The 15,140-nt window shown below is 34.4% G+C and overlaps 1 protein-coding gene across 2 annotated transcripts in view; it reads left to right on the plus strand.

Moving 5' to 3' along the window:
* Window positions 1-436: 436 nt before the first annotated feature.
* The window catches only part of LOC126881239 (zinc finger protein 239-like), a 45,615-nt gene continuing 30,911 nt past the window's right edge, over window positions 437-15,140 (plus strand). For both annotated transcript variants that reach the window (XM_050645390.1, XM_050645391.1), the window contains exon 1: window positions 437-742. In XM_050645390.1, coding sequence (XP_050501347.1) covers window positions 502-742 — 241 coding nt within the window. In that variant the 5' untranslated portion in view covers window positions 437-501. The remainder of the gene's footprint in view (window positions 743-15,140) is intronic.

Below are 15,140 nucleotides of genomic sequence, written 5' to 3' on the forward strand. Positions count from 1 at the left end.
GATACAAATCAACCATGTATCAAACAACTTTTTGTAAATCTAAATGAAAATAGTTTCTGTCCTTGTGAATCGGTACTCACCGGAGACGTTGGGATACAATTAGCGTCTCTTTGCAAAGACAATGACGTCGACTTTGCAAAGTAACAAGACACTTATTCAACACACACTCCACATGACACTAGGTACCTAACTGCAAAAATTCACCGTACCTACTTACCTTCACCGTAAAAAAACTTTTTGTAGATCAAAAACAATTCCACCAGAATGCTAACAAAAGCCGGCCCTGCGCATGCAACCTTTTTCTCAGTGCAACTATAATTTTGGTGATACACTCCAGAAATGTTTGACACTTTTCTCAGTGTACTAATAGGTAAAACTCTCAAAGCAATATTTGTCACTGTCAAACTGTCAACTGTTAAATATTTAAACTGTCAACGAAAACTTTTGTTTATATAAAAATAAAATTTTTGTTTATTTGGCCTTGTTAAATCAAATTTTTACATGGAAATAAAACAAGAAACTAGTGAGAAAACTTTTAAAATAGAAATAGATAATGAAACAAGTGTTCATCCTTTGAATGCCTTCAAAATAGAAATTAAGGAAGAACCTAAAAGAGAAGGTTCATACCAGGAATTTAATTATTTAGATTTTAAAGAGTTTCCTGTAAAGACTAAAGCAGAACAAGAACAAGATGAATATAAATTGACTCTACTTGAAGAAAAGCAAACAACAAATGAAGAAAGTAAGTACATAACATTGATTAATTAAAGTGAATTTATTATTAATGGAGGTTAGAGATCTACAACTACTTGTAGATTTTTTAAATGTTTTTCTTCCGGCTTCCTTAATAGGCCTGTTCCATCTTCGGATGCCTCCTCATCAGATATCCAAGTTGTCACTCCATCTCTTCCTTGGCCTTCCTATACTCCTTAAACGGTTTGCTAATCTGTCTCGTGCTATCTTTACCAGCCTTTCTTCTCCCATTCTGCTTATATGACTATACCATTCTTTTTTTCTTTTCAGTGTCGTCATTTATGTTCTCTATATTACAGCTTTGCCTGAGGTCTGTGCAGGGCCGGCGATAACTGAGTCTTATTTCAACCATATTTTAAAGTTGCTAAATTATCTATAAATTTAGTTCCCTTAACTTGCTATTCTCTGCCTAAATGAACACCATTCTAAATATTTGCACTATAGCACCAAACACTAACATAGCACCAAAACAATAAATACTGACACTGTAAACACCCTAGCTAGTGTTTCATGAGATTTCCCAGCCCCGGCTACTTCAATTTTCAGGGATTTTATCTAAAATTTTGTGATTCCCTGGCCACCCAAAGAGAAAAAGCATTGCATGAGCAGAGCAGCAAATAGGTGTTTGGGCTTCAGGAATAATAATGTTTGGGATGCAAAAAATGTACTAGGTGAATCGGCAAAAACAATATACCCATCTTTTAAATTATAATAATTTAACCCATATCTAGTTTTTATTTTTATTTCGGTTTTTGTAAATATAGAAAATTCTCGCCGAGAATATTCTTGTTCTCAAGAATATTCTGCTGAGAATATTCTCTTCTTACATCACTATGCATAGCATACTACAGAGATAATTTCTTCGACCATTCTGTACCCTATACTCAGGTTTTTGACTTTATGAATATAGGTCAGCAGGAGCAGGAGATTGAAGGCGAAACACGAGTGTTCTGTAAAGGACAAGAATTGGAGAGGGTGATGGCCTACGAGTACCTGGGCACGATAATATCGAATGACGGAAAGCTAGACCCAGAAATTGCAAATAGGACAAAGAAAGCTACGAAAATATACTATGTGATTAATAATACAATACTGGGAAAACGGGAAATCAGCCAGGAAACAAAAATACATGTATATAATACAATCACAGTACCAACTCTTCTATATGCAAGCGAGACATGGGTCACAAATAAAAGACATGAAAGTGCCATAAATGCAGCAGAAATGAAGCAGCTGAGAAAAATAGCTGGAAAGACGAAGATGGACAGGGAAAGGAATGAAAACATCAGAAACGTGCTAAGTCAGGAACCAATAGAGAAAAAATTGAAAAAAGAAAACTGAATTGGTTTGGACATATAACTAGGATGAACGAGAACAGACTAGTAAAGAAGGTGACAGATGCCAAAAGACAGGGGAAAAGAAGAAGGGGCAGACCTAGAAAGGGGTGGATGGAGCAGATCGAGGAAATCGGGACAAAGAGAGGGAAAACAGTGCAACCGATGAAGGAAATGGCAGGAGACCTGAAGGCATGGAAGAAATGGGTAAAAGATGGATAGGTGATACCAAAGTCCGACGCTCTTATAGGGCATAAGGACAACGAGAAGAAGAAGATTAAGTAAATATAGAAAATTCTTGCCGAGAATATTCTCGATCTCGAGAATATTCTCTTCTTACATCACTATGCATAGCATACTACAGAGATAATTTCTTCGCCCATTCTGTACCCTATACTCAGGTTTTGACTTTATGAATAATTTCATCCATGATGAGGTTAAACAGCAATTGGCTCAATGAATCTCCTTGACGTATGCCTCTTTCCACTGGTAACATCTGTGTTTGTTTGGTATTAATTCTGGCCTGTATGTTATTTCTGCTGTATATGTTTTCGATAGTACAGTAAAACCTCGATATAACGAACTAATTGGTGGACGGGATGCTCGTTAAAGCCGAAAGTCCGTTGTATAAAAATAGGGTTAAAATGAATCAAAATTTTTTTTTTCGAAATTTTGTAGGTACTGTATTTAGTAGATACAGTGTACAAATCTATAAGTTAAAAAAGGAATAAAGTTGTGTTCACTACTTCTTTACTTTTCTACTTCATCTAAAAACTTGCAATATACTCATTTGGTTGACAAAATTATTCACTGTTTCATGGGTTGAATAAGGGTCAATCCATGCCAAGTGGTCCAATATAAATTAAGTTGGTTGCTTGACTATTTTTAATATATTTTTCTACCTTTTAAACTTCAGTCTATAGAGACTACAAAATCCCATTTATTTTATTTTTTAGTTTGCCGATGACGGCCATTTTTGTTAAAGCGTATCGATTATTTTCACGGAAAACATGGCTTCACTCTTTAGCCATTATTTTCACTGAGGTTTGTCCTAGAACAATAAATTCAAAACCCAAAATTTTTAGAAAAGTATGCTCTAAAAAAACGGCCTATAGCATTATTTAATTTCAAACTACCCTTAAGGCCTTAAATGAACCTCGAAGTTTGAAAAGATAAACTGATAAAATTCCATTTTCAGCATTTTTTTAACACCATAAGGCAAGTCGATAATGGTTTGTAATTTTTTTCTGGATAAGACATACGTACATACTTTAAATAAAAAAAGTTTAAGCTTTGAGACTTGAGTAAATTTTTTCAAAAAAAATTTCAAAAATATAATTTTTTTGGAAAATCTCAAAGTTTGACCCCTTATATCTCTGATGGGCACGGATGAAAAAATTTGAAATTTGACTGAATGTTAGTCCCTAGCAAGTAGAATAAGGAGCAAAAATTTGGAGTTGCAGACTTACGTCACATAGGAGTTACAGGTCTGAAAAGATGGTAAAATCAAAATTGTCAAAATTTGAGCGTTTTCGGGCAGGGTAGGTAATTAAAATTCAAATAAACTGTCTAATGAAATAAAAATTAATGTATTTTCACCAGATTTCACAATGAATACAAATTTATACAGGGTGGACTAAAGAAAAGAGTCCACCTCGATATTTGGCAATAGTTACCTATTAGATTTTAAGGAAATGCCGAAATAGGTCCATTTTATTTTTATTATATTGCAACTTTTTGGGATATATTTCATACTACGTGACGTCATCCATTAGAGTGTGATGACGTAATTGATGATTTTTTTAAATGGGAATAGGGGTCTTGTGGTATTTCATTTGAAAGCGTGTTCAATTTTCTATTCAGTAATATAAACATTATGATCATTATTTATACAGGGTGACCAAGTTGAAATATAATAAAAATGGACCTATTTCGGCATTTCCTTAAAATCCAATAAGTAACTATTGCCAAATATCGATGTGGACTCTTTTCTTTGGCCCACCCTGTAGAAATTTATATTCATTGTGAAATCTGGTGAAAGGACATTAATTTTTATTTCATTAGTCAGTTTATTTGAATTTTAATTACCCTGCCCACAAACGCTCAAATTTTGACCATTTTGGTTTTTGACCATTTTTTTCAGGCCTGTAACTCCTATATGACGTAAGTCTGCAACTCCAAATTTTTATTCCTTATTCTACCTGCTAGGGGCTAACATTCCTCCAAATTTCAATTTTTTTCATCTGTGCCCATCAGAGATATAAGGGGTCAAACTTTGAGATTTTTCAAAAAATTACATTTTTGAGATTTTTTTGAAAAAATTTACTAGAGTCTCAAAGCTTAAACTTTTTTTATTTAAAGTATGTACGTTAGGGTGCTTCGAAAAAAACTTTTTTTCTTATTTCAGATCGCTATAGTGCGCAAAAGTTGCCATTGGTATAGACTTGAAAAAAGCACTAATTATTATTTTTTTATTAATTTGTTTCCGGTCGCGCAATGCCATCGAAGTTAGCAAAAATTGTGAAAAACCTGAATTTTTCATATATTTTTTTAACAGGCCAGATGGTTTTAATTGCGTTCCTATACCATGAATTAACTACTAAAAGTATGTAAAATCAATATACATGCACTTATTATACATTTGTTTCATATTTTCCGGTCGCGCAACATAATACAAAATGAGTAAAATTAGTAATTTTTGCAAAATTTCAAAGTTTGACTGTTTGGTACAATTTAATCATACGACTTTTAGAGATGGTATAGTTTAATTTAATTACGATAATATATTTAAAATCCAAGCATATAAGATAAATTTTTATATTCAAGTGGAATTCGGTCGCGCAGCTTCGTCAAAAACAGCAGACTACCGAGAGACGAGGCGAAAGTGACGAATGCCAGCGAAGCGCGCGCTACCACAAATAAAGATACATGTGGGAATACCTCTACAATGGAGTATTTGTCTTCTCCATTACAACTAACTGCCATTCCAGCACCTTTTCCAACACTTAGATGAAAATACAACAGGCCCAATAGGATATTCCGGACCAATTGGAAAGGCCCTACCTGATTGTGAAAGACTACCACTTATTGATTTTAATCCTATTGATTGTGAGATTCCAAAAGTTGACAAGCGTATTCTTAAGCTTGTCAACTCTTAAGCACCAACAATTGTACTTGATTGAGATATCAGATGTCATCAAGTCAGGACATTATTCAGAAGACTTTGTAGTGGGTACGTGATCCTATCCCAACGTCACATTCAAGATGGCTTACTACTGCAAACCTAGTTTTGCGTTTCTACATCAGTGTGTCCAACCCTTCTGAAAATCTGAGAGAAATTGTCACTTTCATTCTCAAATGTTACAATATGCCTATGTGGTTTGCCACAAAAATAAACCACAAATTCACAGATGGGCCTAGACATGATTACAAAATCATTGAATATTCAAGGTACTTACCAGTAGAACTTCTTCAAGTTGTTGATCCCGTTTTACAACCGAATGCTTATTTTGCCCATCCCGAAAATTTACTTTTGGCTATGGTAACTGATGACAGAAACCATATCCGAGAGCTGGGCTTTAGGCGTATCATGAAGGAAAAGCAAGCAATATCTGAAAGTGACTCTATCAGAATCTTTAAACCACCACTTAAACTTTGAAGTTAAATAGTATTACGAAATTATCAAATGTAACACCAGTGCACTGACTCCCCTCTACTGCTAAGAACATTGACTAATGAAGAGATAAAACAGTATGTGAGCAATGACTTCAAGACTGTTATGAGTATAGATATTTTGCCATGCCATACACAGGCAGTTGAAAGATGTGTTAAGCTAGTGACCGTAGCTTCAAGTAAAGTGTGTGGACACAATTCCAGAGACGGCTATATTAGAACCACATTATTACAGCGCTCAGCGATGCCAACGATTAAAATCAACAACAACTGGTAGTCTTTCACAATCAGGTAGTGCCTTTCCAATCGGTCCGGATATCCTATAGTGCCTGTTGTATTTCCATCTAAGTGTTAGAAAAGGTGGCGGAATGGCAGTTCGTTGTAATGGAGAAGACAAATACTCCATTGTAGAGGTCTTCCCACATGTATCTCTATTTGTGGCTGCGCGAGCTTCGCTGGCATTCGTCACTTTCGCCTCGCCCCTCGGTAGTCTGCTGTTTTTGACGAAGCTGCGCGACCTAATTCCAATTGAATATTAAAATGTATCTTAGATGCTTGGATTTTAAATATATTATTGTAATTGAATTAAACTATAGCATCTCTAAAAGTCGTATGATTAAATTGTACTAATCAGTCAAACTTTGAAATTTTGCAAAAACTACTAATTTTACTCATTTTGTATTACGTTGCGCGACCGGAAGATATGAAACAAATGTATAATAAGTGCATTTATATTGATTTTACATACTTTTAGTAGTTAATTCATGGTATAGGAACGCAATTAAAACCATCTGGCCTGTTTAAAAATTTTTTTGAAAAATTAAGGTTTTTCACAATTTTTGCTAACTTCGATGGCATTGCGCGACCGGAAGACAAATTAATAAAAAAATATTAATAAGTGCTTAAGTCTATACCAATGGCAACTTTTGCGCACTATAGCGATCTGAAATAAGAAAAAAAGTTTTTTTCGAACCACCCTAATGTACGTATGTCTTTAAAAAAAAATACAAACCATTATCGGCTTGCCTTATGCTGTAAAAAATGCTGAAAATGGCTTTTTATCAATTTACCTTTTCATACTTTGAGGTTCATTTAAGCCCTTAAGGGCAGTTTGAAATTAAATAATGCTCAGGCAATTTTTTAGAGCATGCTTTTCGAAAAAGTTTGGTTTTTGATTTATTGTTCTAGGACAAACCTCAGTAAAAATATTGGCTAAAGAGCGAAGCCATTTTTTCCGTGAAAATGATCGATACGCTTTAACAAAAAGGGCCGTCATCGGCAAACTAAATTTTTTAAAAATAAAATGAATGCAATTTTGTACTCTCTATAGACTGAACTTTAAAAGGTAGAAAAATAAAAAATATTAAAAATAGTGAAGCAACCACCTTGGGACCACTTGGCTTGGATTGGCCCATAAGCAATGTATTTTTTGACAAAACATACAATTAAAGTTGCCATCTTCTGAATTTAGAATACAGTAATACCTCGACTGACGCTACCCTGACTTACACGAATCCAGAGTTACGCGATTTTCAAATCTTGTCGATTAATCATTTGAGCGCCAGACAATCACTCGATTATCGATGAAATAGAATTACCGCCCACATATTATTGCTCATCAAATGTAGATATTTGGACTTTTCGCACGAAATCAGTACATCACTAAAATTTATTTTGTACATATTAGGTATTTCTTATCTACAGTTTTGTCTGCGAGTGGGTGTTTGTTATTTTTATGAAATTAGTAATGCGATTAAAGAAGTTGTTTATAGTGATGACGTTGAAGAACTGTTAAATTTCTACAATCGGGAGCTAACTCTTGATGACCTCATAGAAATGCATGAGGAAGAACAAGACATTGAAGAGTTTGATTGTTTGGATCCATTTTAAACTGAAGATCAAATAACGGTTGGAAACTTGGCTGACGGTCTCAGTTTAATTGAAAAGGGCTTACAAATTTTATAAAATATAAACTATAACAAAGATTGCATTTCTTCTACCAAACAAGGGATAAAAAAATTATTAGCCTGCTATGAAGAAACTTTGCGAGAGAAAACAAATCTCTTGTCTCTTTGTTAGATTTTATGAAGCCTTCTACATCAAAATAAATTAAATTGACAATTTTATATTTTTATATGCTATTTTTCAGCTTCCGGTCCCAATTAAAAATAATGTATATACATACATATGCGAATTTACACCCCGACTTATGCGAATTTGACTTACGTGGTTATCGCTCGGTCCCACCTATCGCGTAAGTGCGGGGTATTACTGTACTTTCACGGGGATTAGGAGGAGTTTTGTCTAAAGTCAATAAACATTTCACCCCTTTAGGCCGTATTACCAGTTTCTTCTCTTGGAATTTTCTCACTGCAGGTGCAAATCCTTTAAAACCCCATTTTTGAAAATATCTCTGGTGAACCATGCCCTATTAAAGCTATAATATGAAACGGGCATATGATACTTTTTGATGATTATATCTTTGAAAACACTAGGTTTACGACATTTACCAAATTATAGTAGTCAATCCATGCGATCCATCGGCGTTAGCACAAAGCAGTGCCGAGATTCTGTCCTTGTTGTTTCTCCTTCTAGAATTCGATTTTTCATATTTTTTTGGATTCAATTTTTTTACATTTGATCTGATTTTTTGTCCGTTATATCCGAAGTCCGTTAAATAGAGGTCCGTTCTATCGAGATTTTACTGTATTGATAATATCTGATGGTATGTTTCGTTTATACAGTAAGCACCACCCTACTAGATACATGGGTAGGTACCTAATTGCGTATGCTTATGGGCTAATCCGGTCTGTTTTCAGATGTGACTTTCATCCCTGTCATGTTACTGTAAAGAAACTATTCAAAATAATTGTTTCTCCGTACAAAAAATACATTAATTATAGTATATTGTGCAACAAGTGCAGAAAGGTACTAATTTCTCACGAATTTGAAAAGTTGCGGTATGAGCGCAAGCGAGTGCCACAATTCAAACAAGTGAGAAATTACCTTTCTGCACGTGTACACACTATACTTTTTTCTACAACCACAGTTTTTGCTAAAAATAAAAATCACAATTTCCAAACGAAGATTTATTATAATAATAAATTATAAATTTTAAACTGTATTTAATTAATACTAGTCAATTTAAATTCCTTATACCGAAGCAAATTATGCAGAAATCAGTTAAAAAATTAATGCACTGCCTTAATTTGTTTGAATTTAAACTATTTTAAATAATTATTATAAAATAATGTCACATTTGACGTTATATTTATGCAGACACAGATTTCCACCAAACTTAATTCATTCGACGTATCTTGCTAAGGTTTCTAAATTCTTATTGGTTAATTGATAATTATAAAATGTTTATTAAGAATAAAATTATAAAATAAAACAGTTGTAACATTCATAATTTAATTTCTATACGATAATTAAGTATAATACCTGTCTTACAGGTTATACCGATTGAGCAATTTCTCATGGTTGGTGTGGGCCTTTAATGAGAGCGACAAAGAGACATGTATTTATTATACATTTAAAACGGTCTAGAAGATATACGCCGGCAAAGCGAGGTAGCACCAACAACCCACTTCGTGTCGTAGGTAGGGCTTTCTCATCACAGCGTTGCCAAAGTAGATTTAAAAAAGAAAATAAAAAAGTAGAAAAATTATAATATTTACCATTTTGTAAACGAATATAATAGACAAATTATTTAAAAGAAAAAAACTTAAGTAAAAAAATATTGTTTTTATCCATTTTAAAAAAATGTGAAAACGTTGAAATATAATTCAACCTTTTTCACCCTTTTTTATAAATTGGTGAAAACAATATTTTTTTACTTAAGTTTTTTTCTTTTAAATAATTTGTTTATTATATTCGTTTACAAAAAGTTAAATATTATAATTTTTTCTACTTTGTTATTTTCTTTTTTAGATCTACTTTGGCAACGCTGTGCTGAGAAAGCCCTACCTACGACACGAAGTGGGTTGTTGGCGCTACCTCGCTTTGCCGGCGTATATCTTCTAGACCGTTTTAAATGTATAATAAATACATGTCTCTTTGTCGCTCTCATTAAAGGCCCATACCAACCATGAGAAATTGCTCAATCGGTATATTTGTCTACACTTTAACCACAGATGTAAACAGAAGATATAAAGCTACTCAGAATGAGGTAGTCATTTGTAGAATAGTAAATTTAAAGTTCAAAAATAATGTGTTAAATTAGCGAATTTTCCAGATTTCTCAGACATGAGATGTAGTTAAATCGGTTCTTTTTTGAAAAGTACTATCAAATCTAATATCTCAAATAAAACAATTTCATCAGAACATGTTATAATTATATTTTTTGCGGAATGTAATCGTACTGTACAGAAAAGAACTTTCCGGTACAGAAACGTCATTTTTCTGCACACTAATGTCAAGTTTCTGCACACGAGTGTCAAGTACTGTGAGAAAATGTCAAGTTTCTTAACATAAAACTGTGCAGAAAAGTGCATTTGGATAGTGGTTGTAGAAAACTAGTATTATTACTCTGCTTTAAAATAACTTTATTCAAACACCGAGAATATTACAATACTTTAAAACTTTTAACACTTTAACAAAATGACAACTATAAACGTCAAAATTAGATCAGCTATATTTAATACAACTGATTATTATTTGTCAACTTTCTATGTTAATAATCCGTTTCTATACATTCTGTGATGTTCTAAACGTCACTAGACATAAAAATAAACATTGCAACAAGTGAAGGGTTCAGGACTGTAATAGCTCAATGTTCCTATGTATCTAGTAGGGTGGCGCTTACTGTATAACAGGTGAATTACATCATTCAGCTCAACACAGTCGAATGCCTTTTGTAAATCTATGAAGCAACAGTAAGCTTGTAAGTTGTATTCTAGTGATTTTTCCATGACTTGGCTGACGATAAAAACTGCATCGTTAGAGGATCGTCCGGATCTAAAGCCTTGTGTTCATCTGCTAGATCTATTTAGTTGTTGATTTTGACGGTTATGACTTTTGAGGTCAATTTCAGAGCAGTACTAAGCAGGTTTATTCCTCTGTAGTTTTCGGGTACTGTTTTATCACCCTTTTTAAACATTAAGATTGTTGTACTAGCGCGCCAGCTGTTAGATATTGTATGCCCCGAAAGAATTTTTTGTTCGAATATCCTTAGTTGTTCAGTTAATGTGATTCCACCATATTTCAGCATTTAGTTCGGAATCTTGTCTGGTCCTGGAGATTTACGGTTTTTCAGTTTTTCTAATGCTTTAGTAATTTCTTCCATTGTAAGAATTACATTTTCGGTTGTTATCTATGGAGTTTCTGGTAAGGTCTGGTCTTCTCCTGTTTTAAACAATTGAGTGAGATAGGAGGTCCAGATATCAACATCTGTTTCTGTTAATTCGCTTATTTCTTTTCTCTGCGTTCTAATCAATCTCCATATTTGCCTTTGTAGTCCGTATTAGTCGGCTGTCATTCTTGATGAGAAAACCCGCCAGTATTCGTCTTGCTCTTCTTTTCTGATGCTTTAGTCTCGTTTCTTATTCTTTTGTAGTTATTGCAAGCTTCTGGCGTTTGTTGTGATCTGTACATTAAGTGGGCTTCTCGTTTTTCTTTACACTTTGGTTTGATTTCTTGTTCAAACAATTTTTTCTTTAATTCCGTGTTACGGGGGGAAATACCCTATTCCCCCTAGATCCGCCGCTCTTCAGTAGTTTTCTAAACATAAGGCAGAACTGCAGCTATGCTGCTATTGGATAAGTCTGAACCATTCATGAAAACATGATAAATCTTGTTTCGCTGTAGCAACACATTTTCTGTCGCACTTCTTCAGTGTTCTGAGTACTTTTCGGAGGTTTTCTGAAGACTAAAATACGCTGCATCTATTTTTAACCACGAATTCATATGCAACACGCAAATATGCATGAACAAAATGAATCTCTCTTCTTTCAATAATAGATATTTTCATTTACTTGACCGTGATTAGTGCACTTAGCGTAAACCGAGTACCTGAATTTAAGAACTTCAGAATGCTGTAGTTCGAGAATAATAGTTTTTCAGACCTAGGTGCCATAAACTTTTTTAATCTACGTACTGAGAACTATCATTGACCAAAGTTTCGTTAAATTTTTTGACCGGGACCACTTTTCCATAAGGAGTGTTGCGGGGTCCTTTGAAAGAAATATGATTTCTAATAGAAATATATTTAACCATAAAAAATGTCAAATTCAAAGGGGTCAAACGGCTTTATACACATTTCCAGATGTTGATTTTTAAGATCTCTCGCATATACCTTACTTCTATGTTTGTCTATGATGGCCTGAGACCATTTCAACTCAGCTATTGTGGAAACACATTAAGTATTAAAATGCTGATGGAAGTTGATCGAAGTGAATGAAAGTGTATATCGTCACAATTTTAGAACAGAAGGCGTAAACCCTGTAGTTACTGGCAATATGGTCGCCTGTCTCCTTGACATTTTTACGTAATCTGCATGGTGTTGTTTCCATATTTTTGTTCATTTTACAGATCTGATTTGTACACATCTGATGATCACACCTGTGATTACCTTGAGCTCAGTTCTCTGAAGTTTCAACAGGTTGCAATAACCTTCTTGTTTGTATTAATTTTTTCATTACAATAATTGTCAAAAACAGTGCAAACAAGTGTTGCCAACTGGCAATAAGCTGTAATGAGTATCTTATGGTGGAATACACGTAGAAATGTCAAATTGAGCTATAGTTTTACTTTATTTATTATGTACTTATATTTCTGCAATAATTTTCCCATTAAAGTAAAATGTTTATTCTTCTACAGCCCTACAGCCCAAATTGAGCCTTGGCCTGCTTTATTTTTTGCCTCCACCCTTGCTTGTCTGTGGCTGCTCTTCTCCATACACGGACTCCTAAAAGGGCTTGTGCGTCACTGTTTACTGTGTCTTCTCATTGCTTTGTTGGCTTTCCAACCGGTCTCTTTCCCTGCATTCTAGCATTCAGTGCTCTTTTTGGTAAAATATCCTCTCCCATTCTTATCACATGTCCGGCCCGGCCCATTACAATCTTTGTATTCTAATGAAGTCTGACAGGGGTGTTTCCTTATAAAGTTGATAAAGTTCGTTGTTGTGTCAACTTCTGAAGATTCCGTTTTCCCTCACAGGTCCTAGTATTCTCCTCAGTACTTTCCTTTCGAATGTGTCGAGTTTGTTTTTGGATGTTTCTTTCAGGACCCATGCTTCACTGCCATAGCATGCTATTGGTCAAATTAAGGTTTCATAGATTCTCATCTTTGTATTTCGGTGGAGATTTTTAGACCGAAATATATGGGGGAAGGCAAAATAAGCTCTGTTTGCGTTATTCTCTTCCGTATTTCTCCATCTTCTGATCCGTTGGCATATAGTTCTACTCCCAGGTATGTAAACTTTCCAACCGTTTCAATGTCACCTTCATGTATAATGTTTTGTGGGACTATATTTCTTCTCGCCTGTATCATTATTTTTGTTTTTTCTGTGTTAATTTCCAGACCTAGGTCTTTTTGTTTGCATTTTTAACTCTGCGTATGTTTCCTGTGCTCCTGTTGATGTTTTACTCATAATATTAATATCATCGGCATAAGCGGCTAGTTGGACCGTTCGGTTGGTCAGTAGGTTTCTTCGTCCAGTTTGCATTTGCCTAACCGCATACTCCAGTGCCAGGTTAAACAAAGTTGGGGCCAGCCCATCTCCCTGCTTTACTCCCTGCGAAATTTTGAAAAAGTCTGCCCGGTGGTTTTGTATTCGTACACATGCCTGAGTTTCATCCATTATTAGTAGATTAGTTATGCCGGAATGGTCCCACATAGGGAAATCAATGTGTTAGAGAGAGAGCGTTCTATCGATGTGTTGGAGAGAGACTGATGATGTCACATACCCCGACGCGCCGCCGAAGGAATCTACTGACTTATAGTTCAACTTTTATCCGCTAGAAGTCACTAGTAGTCAGTAGTCATCCGCCATTGTTCCATAATATTTTTATAAATTATGTAGCTACCAAATCTTCTTTTCCGCAACTGTCATCTGTCAAATCTTCTGTTTCACAGTTGTCACATCTTCTTCTTTTTCCAAATATACCAAATATTTTCGTTTATAATGTTATCTACCATTGTGTGTCAGATATCGTTCGCCATTTTTTATTCTAATTAATTTACAAATGAAGAGATCGCAATATTTTAAGTCAGGATGGCCGAGTGGTTAAGGCGTTAGATGTACAGAAAAGCTCTAATTCCTGAAAAGAAGCGTGGGTTCGAATCACACACCTATATTTGTAGTTGGTATATTTAAAAATTAAAAATATTTCTGCTGAGAATATGATCCTCTTCAAGTACTAGATATCAATTATTTGCAATTTACAGATAAACGATGCATTTATTTATTACTAAAAATTATATTCAAATATACCTCAACGTATGCAGAATGGTATTTTCCGAGGGAGTCCCATGTTTATCTATAATAATATTAGCGTCGAATGTATTTTATATGCAAATGAAAATTACTGCAACTAACACATACACATACAGTATTTTCCGAGAATTTCATTTTTATCTGTAATATTAACATCGAATGCATTTTACATGCAATTGGAATTTCCGGACGCTGCCGCATCTGTGCTTTAGTAAGTATTTGCTATTACATAATTATTCATGAACCAACACGACTTTCAAGAATAAACTGGAGAATGTGTAATTATAGATGCACGTGACGTCAATGAAGCTACAATATAAAATAGGATGCACAAGGGTTTTGCATTTATTGTGCCTTGCTTAGCAGTAACGAAAAAAGTTGTTTGTGTAGTGACTCTAATATACCGAGGTAGGTTTTTTTATGATTTTGTTTTTTAACTTGTACATAAATTGTTTTTGTTTTTGCATTCTTTGTAGGAGTACACATAGTTTTCTCGATTTTCGTCTTATTTGTTTTATTCGTACATTATACATATTATTTCTCTATTTTCATGCAGTATACACACTATTTCGATAAAAATGCTATTTTAGTGTACTTCGAGAGAAATTTCAGTTGTATTCGCTATACGTCTTCTCTATTTTAATATGTATTTTGATTTTTCGTTTTTGCTATTATCTAATTCTTCTTCTTCGTCTACGGCACTACAGCCCAAATTGAGCCTTGGCCTCCTATATTTTTTGCCTCCACCCTTGCTTGGCTGTGGCTGCTCTTCTCCATACACGGACTCCTAAAAGGGCTTGTGCGTCGCTGTTTACTGTGTCTTCCCTGCGCTTTCTTGGCTTTCCAACCGGTCTCTTTCCCTGCATTCTAGCATTCAGTGCTCTTTTTGGTAGCCTATCCTCTCCCATTCTTATCACATGTCCGGCCCATCGCAATCTTTGTAT

The sequence above is a fragment of the Diabrotica virgifera genome, chromosome 3 (assembly GCF_917563875.1).
Source record: "Diabrotica virgifera virgifera chromosome 3, PGI_DIABVI_V3a".
NCBI lineage: Eukaryota > Metazoa > Arthropoda > Insecta > Coleoptera > Chrysomelidae > Diabrotica > Diabrotica virgifera.